Raw genomic sequence first — 14,843 nt, 5'->3', positions numbered from 1 at the left:
AGCGTGCTGGCTGGATCCAGTCAAATATTCGTACCGTCTATCTCACCGTGTACCAGCACAGTCCAAGTGAGCCATCAAGCAATTGTCTGGTGGATGAGTCTGAGTAAAGGCTGCTTGGCTACTTGGGGATAGTTTCACGCTGGAGGATTCCCCTCCTCCATGAGTGGGGTCTCACTAGGTTCGGACTGCTGTCTCTCATTGCTGCTTTCTCTCCCACTTTAGGACATCCGTTATGCTAATCCACTGCATCTGCAGGATCTATAAAAATACAGTTCTTGCCATCTGCCTCCACACGTAGCTTTGCAGGGAACAACATGGCGTATTTTATTTTGCGGTCCCCGAGTTCCCTTTTCACCTCCAGGAAAGAACGCCCCTGTTTTTGAACTTTAGCAGTGAATTCAGGGAAGAAGGTAATCGTACTGTTCTTAAACCTGATGGGAGGGGAACAGCGAGCTGTTTGGAGTATCTGATCTCGATCACTAAAGTTGAACACTCTCGCCAGTATGTGGTGTCTGGGCGCCCCTGGCTTGGGTCTTCCTCCTGGTACCTGGTGAGCTCTCTCAATGTAGAAATAGCAGGATAGGTGTTTTGGCTGCAGGTGTTTGAGCACCAAGGTCTCCATGAAAAGGTACGCCGCTGGCCCCTCAGCTCTCTCTGGCACCATGAGGATTCAGACGTTATTGCGCCGAGACCTCCCTTCATAGTGTGCCACCAGGAGCTCAGTCTTATGTTGTAGTTCTGTGACCTGTTTTTCCAGGATGGAAACATCAGTGATGAGTTCCTGGTTAACATCCTCCACTTCTTCACCGATCGTACATCTTGCATAGGTCTGCCCTAAGGAGGGAGATATCTGCCATCACTGAGTCATTTCAGGCCTCCATGGAGCCAATATGTCTTGGAGCGAGGGTGATTCCAGTTCTTCCTCCTTTTGTTTGGACTCGTGCTCCAGGTTCATAATTGATTGCCCCCCTCTTCTATCTTGAATGAGGCACATTTATCAATCTTTTGCTGGTGGACTTTTCTGCCCCCCTTGGCAGTAGCCATTTGGTGCTATTGGCCTTGGTCGCAACCTGCAGAGGGTAGTCGCCGCCGCCTACCATAAAGAGTTTCAATGTGGCCTGTCGGGTTTCCCCCTCTGCGGCACCACAGCCGTTGGTTAGGCAGTCTGTGAGATTGGAGGGGGTTGCTACAGCTAGCTCGGTGTCTTTCAGCCTTCCTACAGGCATTCTGGTCGGGGTTTGAAGCCCCGTGTAGCTCTGGTCTCAAGGCCCTAGACACGGTGCCTACTGGACTCAGCTGCAAGCTGCTAGGCTGTTGCCCCTTGAAGGTGTGGGCCCACCACTACCACTTGGCAAAGCTACTTAGTTCCAGAGGCAGTGGTACAAATGTACATTCCCACTGTGAATCAAGTTCTGGTGTGGGTGATTTGGAGGCTGCTATTTTGCACTGGGGCGGTAGCGCTATTCCTGCGGTCCCGTGGGGGAGCAAAGCACCTTGCTGCAGCCGGCCACCACAATTTACTGCTGCCAAGGCCTGTTGTGAGCAGCCTCACAGGCGATAGTGCGTTCGGGGCCTTGACTTGGCCAGGGCCCGCCCACTCTCTCCACCGGCACTCACGTGATGTGCTTGCCCAGACCCACTTCCTAGCATCTGGGCACGTTGATATGCCAGAATGCGGCTGCAGAGCACCACAGGGATACTTTAGCGCTGATCGCGCTTCTCGGCCAAGATTGCACACGGGACAAGCCATGCGACACACAGCCCCGATCACGAGCTTGCACACCGGAGTCGGATTAATGGCAGGATATTAGGAGGATGAGCGTCGCAGGTGCTGGAGCCACATTGGGGCCACGCCGACAGGTTGGATTCTTGGCAACCTCAATCTGAAACTGTCTACGGGGGCTCGTGGAAGACAATTTCTATGGACTGGAATCCAGAGAATGCTAAAGCGATTCTGGTATTTTACTGACATTTGATGGTCGTTTTCTATCAAGAAAGTTAAATAGAGGCATTTGCCAGAAAAATTTAAAAAAGAAAGCCTCTCAGCAGAACGCAATTCTGGTAATTTACTGACCTCTGCTGGTCATTTCCTATCAAGACAGTTAAAAAGTGGCAGTTGAACAGAAAAAATGTCCCTATGCAGAAGCAGACAAATCCTTGGGCTGATCTCCAGAGCCCACAAAGTACATATACATATAAGTATACTAAAGTATATACAAGATATCTCGAATGCTGGACCTAAATAATTATTATCACAGTAAATTCTGCCTGCATAACATGACCCTTATATGTAGTAAAATTATAGCAATAACTCTATTAATCCAACCTAGTACCTTTTTACCACTTCACTAAATGAGGTACTTCTTAATGACTGTGACAGAATTTGAAAAAGAATTGGTGTATTCACTCAACCTGTTCTGCATGGACATTTTTGATTGTTTTAGAGCCAGAACACGGGTGAGGGTGAGAGATGGCACTGAACAAGGGCGCAGGTGACACTAAAATTCTGGGGGAGACACGGATAGCTTGGGGACAGAGGCAAATCATGGGTGTGGCTTGGCTTTAATGATAAAGAAAACTATATCTTCATTAAAATAAAATTAAATAAAACTATATTTCTGAGCATCTCCATAAAATACATACACTTGTATCAATGAATTCAGTGACATTTATTGAAGGAAATATTTTTTAAACATGAAACTTTGACAAAAGTCCCCATGAGTCGACGACATAGACATGAGTTACTCTAAATTAGTCAGTTCGTCATCTTATTTTTTTCCATACGCTATATTACTATTAATTGTTAAGCAAGGTTGTTTATATTAACCATGAAAGTGATGATTTTGTACAGTTCTGAATTACTTCATTGTGATCTCAAACTGTATTGTTAAGCAAAATAATAGATAGTGAAGTAATGTGATGGGCCATGGATCACCGGTTTGGTCCAGTGGGAAGCCAGGACTTTTTACCAGGATAGCATATTGTGCAGTTCAGAAACCCTAAACGTACATCCATCCATCTCTCTTCTGTTTAACACTAAAAGTCACTTATTTGTGTTCAGCTATTCAATCAATGGTAGTATGGGGAGATCGTTCCAATGTAAATCAGACTTACAGTATACATACATATGTGTGTGTTTGCAGTCATAAGATATAAAGGTGTGCGTTTTTGTTTGGAATGTTTCCACGGACACTGAAGATCAAACACAGTGACAGAACATGCCTTTCTGAAAACATGCTGCACTTCACAATTGTCACCCCCTGCGGTATGTGATCTAAGGGGTAAACTCATTGGGCTCCAAGACCTAAGTGTATTTATCCTGGAGAGGAATTGTACTCCACGAACCAATTCCAATCTGCATCACATACATATAATCCGCATCACAGAATTCCACAACATGCCACAAAATTTAACACCACACCACACCATACCACTCCACATAATTACACTCCATTACACATAATACCATTCCATAATTCCAGTATACTCAATACCACATAATTGTACTGCACACCATGCTGCATAATTCCATTACACATAACTCCACTCAGCATCACACACATTCACGCCACACAATTCTACAACAAACAAATGTAATCCAACCCACACAATTCTACTCCACACTACATACATTCACATAACGCATGGCTTAAAGACAATGTCATTGACAACGCCAATAGCTCTCGGATTGTGGAGAACTCTTGGTTTTGCCACTGCTTGTTACTTGCATTCTGGCCGATGGCATCCTTGCTATGTCATTAAATCTACAAAGATACGATATTTGCATAATAGTAAATCATGCATTGAAAAATGTGGACCTAATCTACAATTTCTATTCCAGCAGAGTGGATGCACAGGGATCTTCTAGCCTCCCACGCACTGCTACTTCTCGATGTCATGCTAGAGTCACTTGGGAGGCGTAAATATTGGGAAAATATAGGTTGCTGCGCTGCGTTGCTCTAAATGTTGATACCTTTATCTCTGAATTTATCTGTGGCAGGATCTTGAAGAGATTAAGCACCATTTCAGAACGAAAAGTGACTGATCGTTTAGTAATATAAAGGTGTTGTGTAGCTCGTTTGCAATGATAATTTGTAGCAGGCACTGACATGCATTTACTGAGAAAAAACGCATTGTTTTGACAGCCCAGTGCATTTTAAGATACCAAGGTGCACGTCAAAATAACGCATTGCCAATGTCTAGGAAAAACAAATTTCCCTTCCAAGGATCAGACTCTGCATTCCCCTGCCCACCAAGCGTAATTATTGAACCAAATACACTTCCTACTATTAGGACTACAGGACACACAACTGTTTTGACAACAATCTAGAACTGCCTACCGCCCTAACATGAGGTCTCCTTTTAATGGCAATAATGTAAGTGCGGATCAACCTAAACAAATATGCATTAATGCACATGCAACATTTCTCTTCATTGTATTAATCATTTAACATGTTTCAGTAAGACAAAAACAAAACTAACCTAATTTCTGAAAAAATACCAGTAACAACAGACGCTATGCACCAACAATTGTGAATGTTAGTTTAATCAATTCCGGGTCTGCCAACCATATTTACCTGGAGCAGTTTGTGCAGTCAATAAAGCCAGTAAAAGATTTATTATCATTCTCAAAGAAATACTGCGTTTGTTCTGTAATGCAGCTCTGTTTGGACATAATAGTTGACATGTCTTCGTCTTCCACATCAGCTATAACAAAGGCAATACAAATAATGAGTGTTAGGTAGTTTGCCACGTGTACACATTGGTACTCCTAAAAAGATCCTGCATTTGACTCACTTGCTTCCAAGAAGTGTGGAAAAGTAATGCTCAAGAACATCTGCTGGACAATGGACCTACATTTGGGAAAGAAGCAGAGAAGAGTGAGATAGTCATGGGAACGAGGCAAAGTTTACCTGGTTTCATAAAGATGAGCATGTCAGTAGCTGTGACTTATTATTTTTGTACTCCTTACTGTCTTGTATGATTATAATACTACTACTACTAATATTAATAATAATAATAGGTAATAATACTAATAATAAGAAGAATTAGAAGAAGAATACTGATAATGACGATAATATTAATACCAATAACTTTTATTTTTATTAGTAGTGGTATAATTGTTATGATTGTTTATTGTTGTCATTATGATTGCTAGTAGTATGATTATTAGTATTATTAATAGTACTTGTAGTAGTAGTTCGTATAAACATAATATAAAATCAGAGCTATGGCCTCATCTCTCTGCACTATGTATTTATTTGTAAAGGCACTATTTCCCCTCTTTCTAACGAATTTGTTGAATTTATATTATTTTAATTCAATCAAATGTGAATATTTTTTTGTATATCTCATGGAGATATTTTAGATATTTATTCTATATCTTCTTGCACTTTTACCTTCTGTTCTTTTAAGAGTCTGTCATTCGTGTCTATTTGCCATATAACTTGAGCTTAAATGTCAACAGGTGTGATTCTTCTAATTACTTTCACTATTTAAATGCAATTTAAATGCATTTCTTTTAGTAGCGCGTTATGTGAAGAAGACAGATTTGTTTCGATTGAAATGCGTCATGCAGAGGCACTGACCAGGACTGACTTGTTGCTACATATATGCAATTTAAATAAAGCACAGCAGTTAGAAAACGTCAGGTGAAGTGGTCCATACCTGTGTTTGTGCGCCTTTGGAAGTTGTTGACGATCCAGGATTCGCTATATATATATATATATATATATGTATATATATATATATATATATATAGCAAAGCGAGATCCCAACCGCTCCTAGTAGCGGTTCAAAAGGGCGCAGACCTCGTAACTCTCAGAGAGTAGATTATGATGTTAAATCATCCAGCCAGCACAACGATCCGGTGTCAGCAGTGCATTTTATCGTGCAAAAGTGCAAGAGCAAGTGCCCTCCCTGACGCGTTTCGCTCCGCGAACGGAGCTTGGTCACATATATATATATATATGTACACACGCACCACACACACACACATATATATGTATATATATGTATATATATATATATATACATATATATATATATATATATATATATATATATATATATATATATATATATATATATATATATATATATATATATATATATATATATATATATATCATATTTCTACAAATTAATAAGTAATCCCTAAAGCGTGCATTGTATGCCTGCAAGCTAGAGTGCTTGAAGTACAGGAAACGTTTCAAATATGTGCCAACACACTGACTGATAGTTGTAGGTTGCATTCTCAAGGAAGAGGCGCAGGTATAATTAAAATTATTATTTCAAATCTGGCAAGACAAAAGACAGGCTTCACACTACCTCTTTTGACTTGGAAATACAAAATCAGGTAGCTCCTATTTATTGCCACAACCCTCCCAGATACCTGGCCACCAATCCCAGCAGGAAGGAAACATGGTTTGGACCCACCCAGAGAGGAGGACACTGTATGTCAATAGGGGGTCATTTTGGAGAGAAATAAACACACTCTTGGAGTAGGACAAGTTTGGTCATCTTAGATTGTGGACATCTAGCAATTTGTACTGTAGCACAAAGAAGAAGTGCTACAAAATGAGGTGTACATAGGGCAACTAACTAGACAGGACTGGGATAGGAAATTCTCTAATAACTGAATGATGCACAGGGTAAGGCTGGTACCTCAATACCACCTCCTCAGAAGCATTCATCTACCTGGTTTCAAAGACTACTGATGTGAAGGCATTCTTGGAGGAAAAAAGACTTCTGACTCCTGATTTCTTCTTCAAACCTCGTGTTTTCCTGCTCTTGAGACAAAAAGCAGTAGAACCCCTTAGAGTGAAATGGCCCAGCTGACTTTAGAGGGTTGGAACCTGCATGAGCCCTAGCTGAGGAATGCCATGGGTCTAAAAGCCTGTAATGAGGACCCTGGGGTTTACGGAATGACCAGAAGCAACATTTCCAGCTAGATAGTTTTTTTGATTATGTAGAACCCATACAGGTTGCTGAGGCAAATTAGTGTAGGCCACGTCCTAAGTAAAACCAGGTTCATCCTTCTATGAATGTTTTGCACAAAAAAAGCTGGAAGGAGCCTTTGCAGTAACGATATCCAGCTTTGGGAAGTCCTTCCTGCTTCAAATCATGCATCACAGAAGGATTTTGAGAACCAAAAAGTGATCAAACCAAACATAAATCTTTGACCATAGCAAGGTGGCAAATTGATTACAGTGAAGAACTGACCTTGCTGGCTGTAAAATTCAGCGTTGCCCTGTTTGGAGCATTTGCCGCAAAAAAGGAATTGCCTAAGCTCATCAAAGGACTTTGACTTGCATTTCAGAGACTAAAGAGGAGATTTATACAAATGTTGTGCAGCATGGAAAAACAATCATAGCAGCTGGCTGCGTTATAGAAGGAGGAAAACAGTACAGAATTGTATCTACAAAAATATGGTGCTGTTGCGGTCATCCCTGTGCTCAAATAGAATGCCAAGGCCATGCACACACCTTGGCACCAATGGTGTATGAGTTCTATCTAGTACATGGTTTCTACTGGAAGGTTATCCTTCCGGAATAAAAATACTGTGCTAATGCTAACTTTAAAACTTTTTCACATTGTATTTGTGCTCTACAGTGCAGCATACAAGCAGCGTAAGCACGTTTTTACAAAATTAAAAGATTTCTCTAACATAACACCTGCCTCAAGGAGTAGTTAATTTTTGCTTCAAAGCCCTGTCACCACTATTAGTAGATAGTGTTCTGTATCCAAAAATAAGGGTGGCAGCATGGGAATACCTATCTCTACCCATGAGATATACCCATGATAAACAATAGTGAAAAAACATTGTTTGCATAGGTTAAAGCTACTTGATTCGCCCAGAGTCACAGGATGTTTGAGCCTCCAGCCAGACTCGAAAATGGTACTCCAGCGTCAACATCGGCCATGTTAGCCGTTAAGCCACACCCTCTCCTTTTATTTTCCTCACTCACTTACATTTTTTGGTTCTCCGAATTCATGGGACAAGGGCGGGACCGTCATAGGCCGCCTGAGGCCGGAGGAGGCTGGGCTGGGCAACCCCTCTAACTTCTACAAATATTGCCCAGATTACGAGGTACTGTTGTCATTACATCAAATCTGATATTCTCCCAGACTCTCTCATTTCCCCAACCTGGTTTTGACATAGTGCCCGGTGTTTTATATGTGTAATGGTTTATGCTTTTTGAGATCTTGTTGTTTCTCTGGACCGAAACAGTATAGTGTAGCAGGGTCTACCTAGTCTTTTTACACTAGACGAGTGCATTATCAAGATGGGGAAGCAGGCCTGCGCTGCAAGGAAACAAAGTATAGCTCTCCCAAAAAGCAATTGAAACCCAAGTCCATAGATAGAATGCTAGAGAAAGCATTGGGTGTAAGTGTGAGCGGGAAATCCGTTACGCTCGCGGATTTTGCGGATTTTTGGGAAATCCGCAATCTGCGAATTTTTGCGGATTTCCCGCAAAATCCGCAAAAAAAAATCTGCGAACGTAACGGGTTCAAAAGTTGAACCCCCACTCATGCAACTATTTTACAATGGCGCCAGCAAGCTGCCAGCGCCGTTGTAAAATAGTTACAAAGTTAGCTTGCACAGGAACCACTAGATAAAACGAAGCAGGTGCTGCTTTATTTTATCTAAGTGTAGAAGGAAAGGCGCGTGTTGAGGCAGTCAGGTCCAAGTTCGTAGAGGGCTTTGTGAGCGTGGGTGAGGAGACGGAATGTAATCCTTTTGTTGACGGGGAGCCAATTAAGGTCTTTCAGGTGACCGGAGATGTGGTCTGTGCGGGGGATGTCTCGTATGAGTCTGGCTGAGGTGTTTTGAATGCGTTGGAGTTTTTTCAGCAGTATTGCGGTGGTGCCGGAGTAAAGGGTGTTTCCGTAGTCCAGACGGCTTGTAACCAGTGTGTGGGTGACCGTTTTTCTTGTTTCGGTGGGGATCCAGCAAAATGTTTTTTTGAGCATGCATTGGATGTTGAAGCATGATGATGAGACGGCGTTGACTTGTCTGGTCATTGAAAGAGTGGAGTCCAGGATGATGCCCAGGTTTCGTGCGTGGTCCGTCGGTATGGGAGCTTTTCCTAGGGCCGTTGGCCACCAAGAGTCGTCCCAGGCGGAAGGGGATGCACCTAAGATGAGGACTTCCGTTTTGTCTGAGTTCAGTTTCAGACCGCTGTGCTTCATCCACTCGGCTACTTCTTTCATCCCTTCATGAAGGTTGGTTTTGGCGGTGGTTGGGTCTTTGGTGAGTGAGAGGATCAGCTGAGTGTCATCAGTGTAGGAGATGATGTTGAGGTTGTGCTGACATGCGATGGTTGCGAGGGGGCTCATGTAGACATTGAAGAGGGTAGGGCTGAGAGAAGATCCTTGTGGAATGCCGCAAATGACTTCGGTGGCCTCTGACTTAAAAGGGGGGAGTCGGACTCTCTGAGTTCTTCCAGCGAGGAATGAGATGATCCAGTCCAATGCTTTTCCTTGAATTCCGATGTTGCTGAGGCGTTGTATTATGGTACTATGACAGACTGTGTCGAAGGCTGCGGAGAGGTCGAGGAGGATGAGGGCGACTGTGTCTCCGTTGTCCAGTAGTGTTCGGATGTCATCTGTTGCTGCGATGAGGGCGGTCTCGGTGCTGTGTTTTGCTCGGAAGCCAGACTGTGAGGAGTCGAGTGATTTGTTGGTTTCGAGGAAGACGGCGAGCTGATTGTTGACGGCTTTCTCAATAACTTTGGCAGGGAATGGGAGGAGCGAGATGGGGCGGTAATTTTTGAGTTTGGTGGGGTCGGCTGTGGGTTTCTTCAGAAGGGCGCTGAGTTCGGCGTGTTTCCATTTTTCTGGAATTTAGCCGGAGTTGAGGGAGCAGTTGATGATGTCTCGGAGATGGGGTGCGATAATGGAGTCTGCTTTGTTGAAGATGTGATGGGGCAAGGGTCTGTGGGGGATCCAGAGTGGATGGAGTTCATTAGGCGAATGGTGTCTTCTGTGGTGATTGGGTTCCAGTTGAGACGGTTATTCGGAGGGGGTGCAGGTTCGGGGTGAGAGGGGTTGACTGGTTTATGGGTTGGTTGTCAAAGCTGTTATGAATGTTGGCAATTTTGTCATGGAAGAAAGAGGCGAGGGAGTCGCAGAGGACTTGAGAGGGGGTGATGTCGTTGGAGCTGGCGGTGGGGTTGGTGATTTCTTTGATGATGTTGAAAAGTTCCTTGCTGTTGTGGGCGTTGTAGTCTAGTCGGTCTTTGAGTGCTGATTTCTTGGCTGTCTGGATTAGTTGGTGGTGTTTGCGGGTGGCGTTTTTGAAGGCGGCTTGGGTGATAGTGTTTGGGTCTTTTTTCCACGTTTTTTCAAGGGAGCGGCAGAGTTTCTTGGATTTCTTAAGGTCATCATTAAACCATGGGGCGTACTTGCTTTCTTGCTTGATTTGATGTTTTTTCAAGGGTGCTAGTTTGTCGGCAGTTTGGGTTTACCAATGTGTGAGGTTGATGGCGGCTTGGTTAGGGTTCATCGAATAGGCAGGGGGTTTTTGAAGAAGTGATGTGGAGATCTGGTCGATTGAGATTTTGTTCCAATTTCTTCGCAGAGTTGGTTGAGGGTGGTTGTGAATCGTGGTCTTGTTGTAAATGAAGTGGATGCAACTGTGGTCCGTCCAGTGGAGGGTTGTGGAGTGAGTGAAGGAGATATGCTTGCTGGAGGTGAAGATGGGGTCGAGTGTGTGTCCTGCGTAGTGGGTGGGGGTGTTAACAAGTTGTTTGAGTCCGAGATTGTCGAGATTGTCCAGGAGGGTGGTAGTGCTCCTGTTGTTGCTCTTTTCCAGATGGAAATTGAGGTCTCCCAGTAGAATGTATTCTTCTGAGGGGAAGGCGTGTGGGGTGATGAAGTCAGTGATGTCTTCGCTGAATTGTGTACGGGGTCCTGGGGGTCTGTAGAGGAGGGTGCCTCTGAGTGTGGTCTAGGGGTCGGTGTGTATCTGGAAGTGGAGGTGTTCGGCGATAGCGAGGTTGTCTTCTGAGCTGGTTGGGACGCGGATGGTGTTCTTATGGACGATGGCGATGCCTCCTCCTGTTTGCTTGGTGCTGTCCTTACGGATGATCTTGTAGCCGTCCGGGATGGCTATGGCGATGTCTGGAGCTGATGAGGCATTCATCCAGGTTTCTATTAGGAAGGTGACGTCCGGGGAAAAGGTGTCGAGTAGGTTCCAAAGGTCAACCAACTATAGACCAATCAGCTTAATAGACATTTTGCAGAAAATATTTGCACGTGGCTACAATCATGGATGGAAGAGAGGGGGGCACTGTCCACCCTGTAAGGGGGGTTCATGGAAAAGTTGAGGACCCTGGACCAAGTACTAAGATTGCAATTGTTGTACTGGAAGACCGTAAGCCTGGAGGGGGCAGTCTCTACTTAATCTTTGTAGACCTTAGGTCTGCATTCGATTTAGTTCCTAGGGAGAAACTGTGGCATGGTTCTTGGTGAGATGGGGGTCCCTGAATATTTAATCTGACTTTTTAAACATTTACATGAGTGCAATTATGCGCAAATTAGGCATGGTAAGGATGGTAATCTCACAGCACCTATATTCATTAAACGTGGCGTACGCCATGGTTGCGTGCTTGCGCCAACCTTATTTAGCCTCTACTTTAATGGCTTGATTGATGCCCTGCTAGCAGAAAAAGATCTATATGCCCCTAAATTAGCCTCCCGCAAAATATCGGTAATGATGTTCGCGGACGAACCTCTATTGGTAGCTCAATCGCCTATGGGGTTACAAAGGGTTTTGGATATATTTGAGATTTTCTGTAGGGAAAGAGGTCTAGAAATAAATCTACAGAAAACCAAATTCATGGTGTTTAATTTCCCAAAAAGTACACGTCAAACCCGACTTTAAATGGTAAACCTCTTGAGAGAGTGTCATCTTTTGTGTATTAAGGTATCACAATTTCCGAGTCCATGGAATGGGGGGGGCTCATATTACGAAATCCACGCTAAAACTAGCGCAATCTTCAGGTGGCATCATGAATGTTTTTAATAAGTCTAGCAAAAGAGTAGTTAGCCCGGCGTTAAAAATCTATAGGGCACAGGCTAGAGGTGGGGCTTTATATGGTGTAGAGTTATGGGGACACCTAAAGCTCGGGAATCTAACGCAGGTGGAGAACCAATACTTAGGACAGTTATTTAGATTGCCACACGGCACTCCGCTAAGCCCATCACGACTGGATTTGGGAATGACATCGATTGCCGAAGTGGCGAGCCTTAAACCTATAATGTATTGGCGTCGCCTGTGGACCACTCCCAATTTTCACCCTATATGAGGAATTGTCAGAGGTGATGAGGGCACGGATAGCTGCAAAGTTCCCGTGGTTCGACCACATCAAATACTTGCTAATTAGCATGGGTTTGGGGGATTGCTGGTCTGAAACTGAGTTAGCCTGTTCTCTAACATCTAGGAATCAAATGAAGGTACTCTACGAAGAGCATAGACTGGTTCAACTTCATACTTCTTCTAGAACAGGGAAACTCACTAGAGCCTTTTTAGAAATAAAAGACATCCCTTGCTTTGAGATGGTAATAGATCTCATTAATCCACTAGCGGCAAGGAAGCTCCATTTACAGTTTAGATATGGGGTGCTTCCTCTCAGCTGTTTTACATCTAAGTGGAGAGACCAGCAAATGATTCAGTGCCCGGCGTGCGACCACCCCGAAGAAACAGAGCTTCATGTTTTATTTAGTTGCCCAGGCTATTATAAAGCAAGGAAACGCTGGCTGGTCCAGATTTGCAGGAATCTTGGTAATAGGGACGGTCTTGAAGTATTCAGGATACTGAAGTCTGATTCCCAATTGTCTATTCAGTCGCAGGATTCCTGTTCTCCATGTGGTGCACCAGAAGGGTTTTTATTAAATCATGAAATGTTGTAATCGATCTTGCCATGATGACTGAATGGTGTTAGCATAGTAACTTGGCTCAATCATTTTGTATTGTTTTGTATAGTTTTATACATGTAAGGGCTCCTGTTTTTTTAATAAGTACCTTTTTAGCTAATTTATGTATTTAATATTGCACTATGCACTTTCCGAAATCAAGTGTGTAACTTTCACCTAGAAACAACACACTAAAAATTGAATGTATTTCAATATGAATAACATGTGCATAATTATTTCCATTAATTGATTGTTTGTATGATGTAATTCTAGAAATGATTGACTGCAGTGTCTCATACTTTTTATGTCATTCTGACCGAAATAAAGGGGCAGATTTACAATTACTGGCGCATCTCTGCATATCGGCAGGGATGCGCCAGTAATTGTGCACCGCAGCTCCGCCACCCATTGGGCAAAAACAGCACAGATGCATCACGCATCTGTGCTGTAAAAGTGGCGCATTGCTGGAGTTGCGTCACAAGCGCGACGCAGCTCCAGCAATGATCAGGGGGGCCCTATGTGCACAATGCTGCATCAATCCTTACGCCTGCTTCAAGCAGGCGCAGGGTTATAACGCAGCATGGGCCCAAAAGTGACTGAGTGAAATCTTGTAGATTTCACTCAGCCACTTCTGAGAGGCGTTCCTGTGCCGGTACGCTTCCCCCTGCGATGGTAGGCCTCTTCTGGCGCAGGGCTTTACAACGTGACGCATGTGGGAGATGCGTCACGTTGTAAATACCCCACATCATGGCGCATTCTTTTGAGCCGCCGCTGTGTCACAAAAGTGACGCAACGGCAGCGTAAAAGCGGTGCAAAGGGCTTGTAATCTGCCCCAAAGTCTTTTTGAACTGAACTGGTTCTCCGAAATGGTTCATGGATTTAATTGTGTTGTTTTCTTGACCTTAAAATTATTGGTACTGCTTGAAATTATGATGCATTTCTCCGTGAAATGACCAGTTTGCTGTGCGACAGCTGCCCGGTTTGAGCAGATGTTTTCTGAGTCTTGTTTCAAAACCTAACCAGGGAGTGTTTATTATTCTGTAACGGTCCTGTCATCCCAAATTAAACATCCACCTTCTATCAGATTCTTCATATCTTACCCAAGATAATCAGTTTAATTAATCACAATATCAGAAAAAATGTAAGTAAACATAAGGTAATTTCTCTAGAATTTAAAAGCATAGTTCAGCTCAGGTAAACAAATAATTGGCAACATTCAAATATATCTAAGGTAATGTCCTTTGTAAACTTACCAAGCAGCAGCAGAGGCCCACCATCCAATGTTTAAAAGATCAGCAATAGTGGGCTGCAAGATATGAAAGACAGACTATAAGAAAAAGAACAACTCATTTATATGTAGGGAAAACACTCACGAAATAGAACTGTGACACTGAAACGTACCACAAAAACGGACCGGATCCCAGCTCCTTGCTTCGGCTCAATGCCAGGGTCGCATACAGACTGGTAATCATATGATTTATTAAAGGCATACAATGAGGCATTGAGGAGATTACGCATCAGTATAGGGTCAATTTCTCCAAAGAATCTTCCGATCTAACATAGGCAAAAAAACATGAATAAAGCTGTATCAATAAATGGCATCAATAAATATCTAACTTCAAGCTAAGGTGAGCATGCATATTAATGTTACATACAGCGTTCATCTAAATTTATTTGGAAGAAAAGAGCCAACATTTGCGTATTGAAGGCTTACAGCTGTATTTGTAAACCGATGACCTTAGTTTCATTGTTTTGGGATGCAGGTCATACAGAGAGAGAAAGAGAGATACGTTTTGAAAAGGACTGCTATTGTCTCAGGGAGGGAAGCAACTGCTATTATCATATGCTTATTTTGATAGATAATGTGTGAGGTACAGTAATATCCTGTCCTTTGTTTTTTTTAATACCAGCGAATTCAGGCA

General features: G+C 43.2%; 1 protein-coding gene across 2 annotated transcripts in view; it reads right to left on the bottom strand.

Moving 5' to 3' along the window:
- CACNA2D1 (calcium voltage-gated channel auxiliary subunit alpha2delta 1) overlaps nt 1–14,843 on the bottom strand; it is a 1,701,483-nt gene that overhangs the window by 76,889 nt on the left and 1,609,751 nt on the right. For both annotated transcript variants that reach the window (XM_086919803.1, XM_086919796.1), the window contains 4 exons: nt 14,323–14,475; nt 14,175–14,227; nt 4,798–4,853; nt 4,578–4,707 (listed from right to left, as the gene is read on the bottom strand). In XM_086919803.1, coding sequence (XP_086775929.1) covers nt 4,578–4,707; nt 4,798–4,853; nt 14,175–14,227; nt 14,323–14,475 — 392 coding nt within the window. The remainder of the gene's footprint in view (nt 1–4,577; nt 4,708–4,797; nt 4,854–14,174; nt 14,228–14,322; nt 14,476–14,843) is intronic.

Source organism: Lissotriton vulgaris, chromosome 1_1 (genome assembly GCF_964263255.1).
Source record: "Lissotriton vulgaris chromosome 1_1, aLisVul1.2, whole genome shotgun sequence".
Classification (NCBI taxonomy): domain Eukaryota; kingdom Metazoa; phylum Chordata; class Amphibia; order Caudata; family Salamandridae; genus Lissotriton; species Lissotriton vulgaris.
The sequence above is the reverse complement of the archived record's forward strand: the minus strand, read 5'-3'. Positions and strand labels throughout refer to the sequence as shown.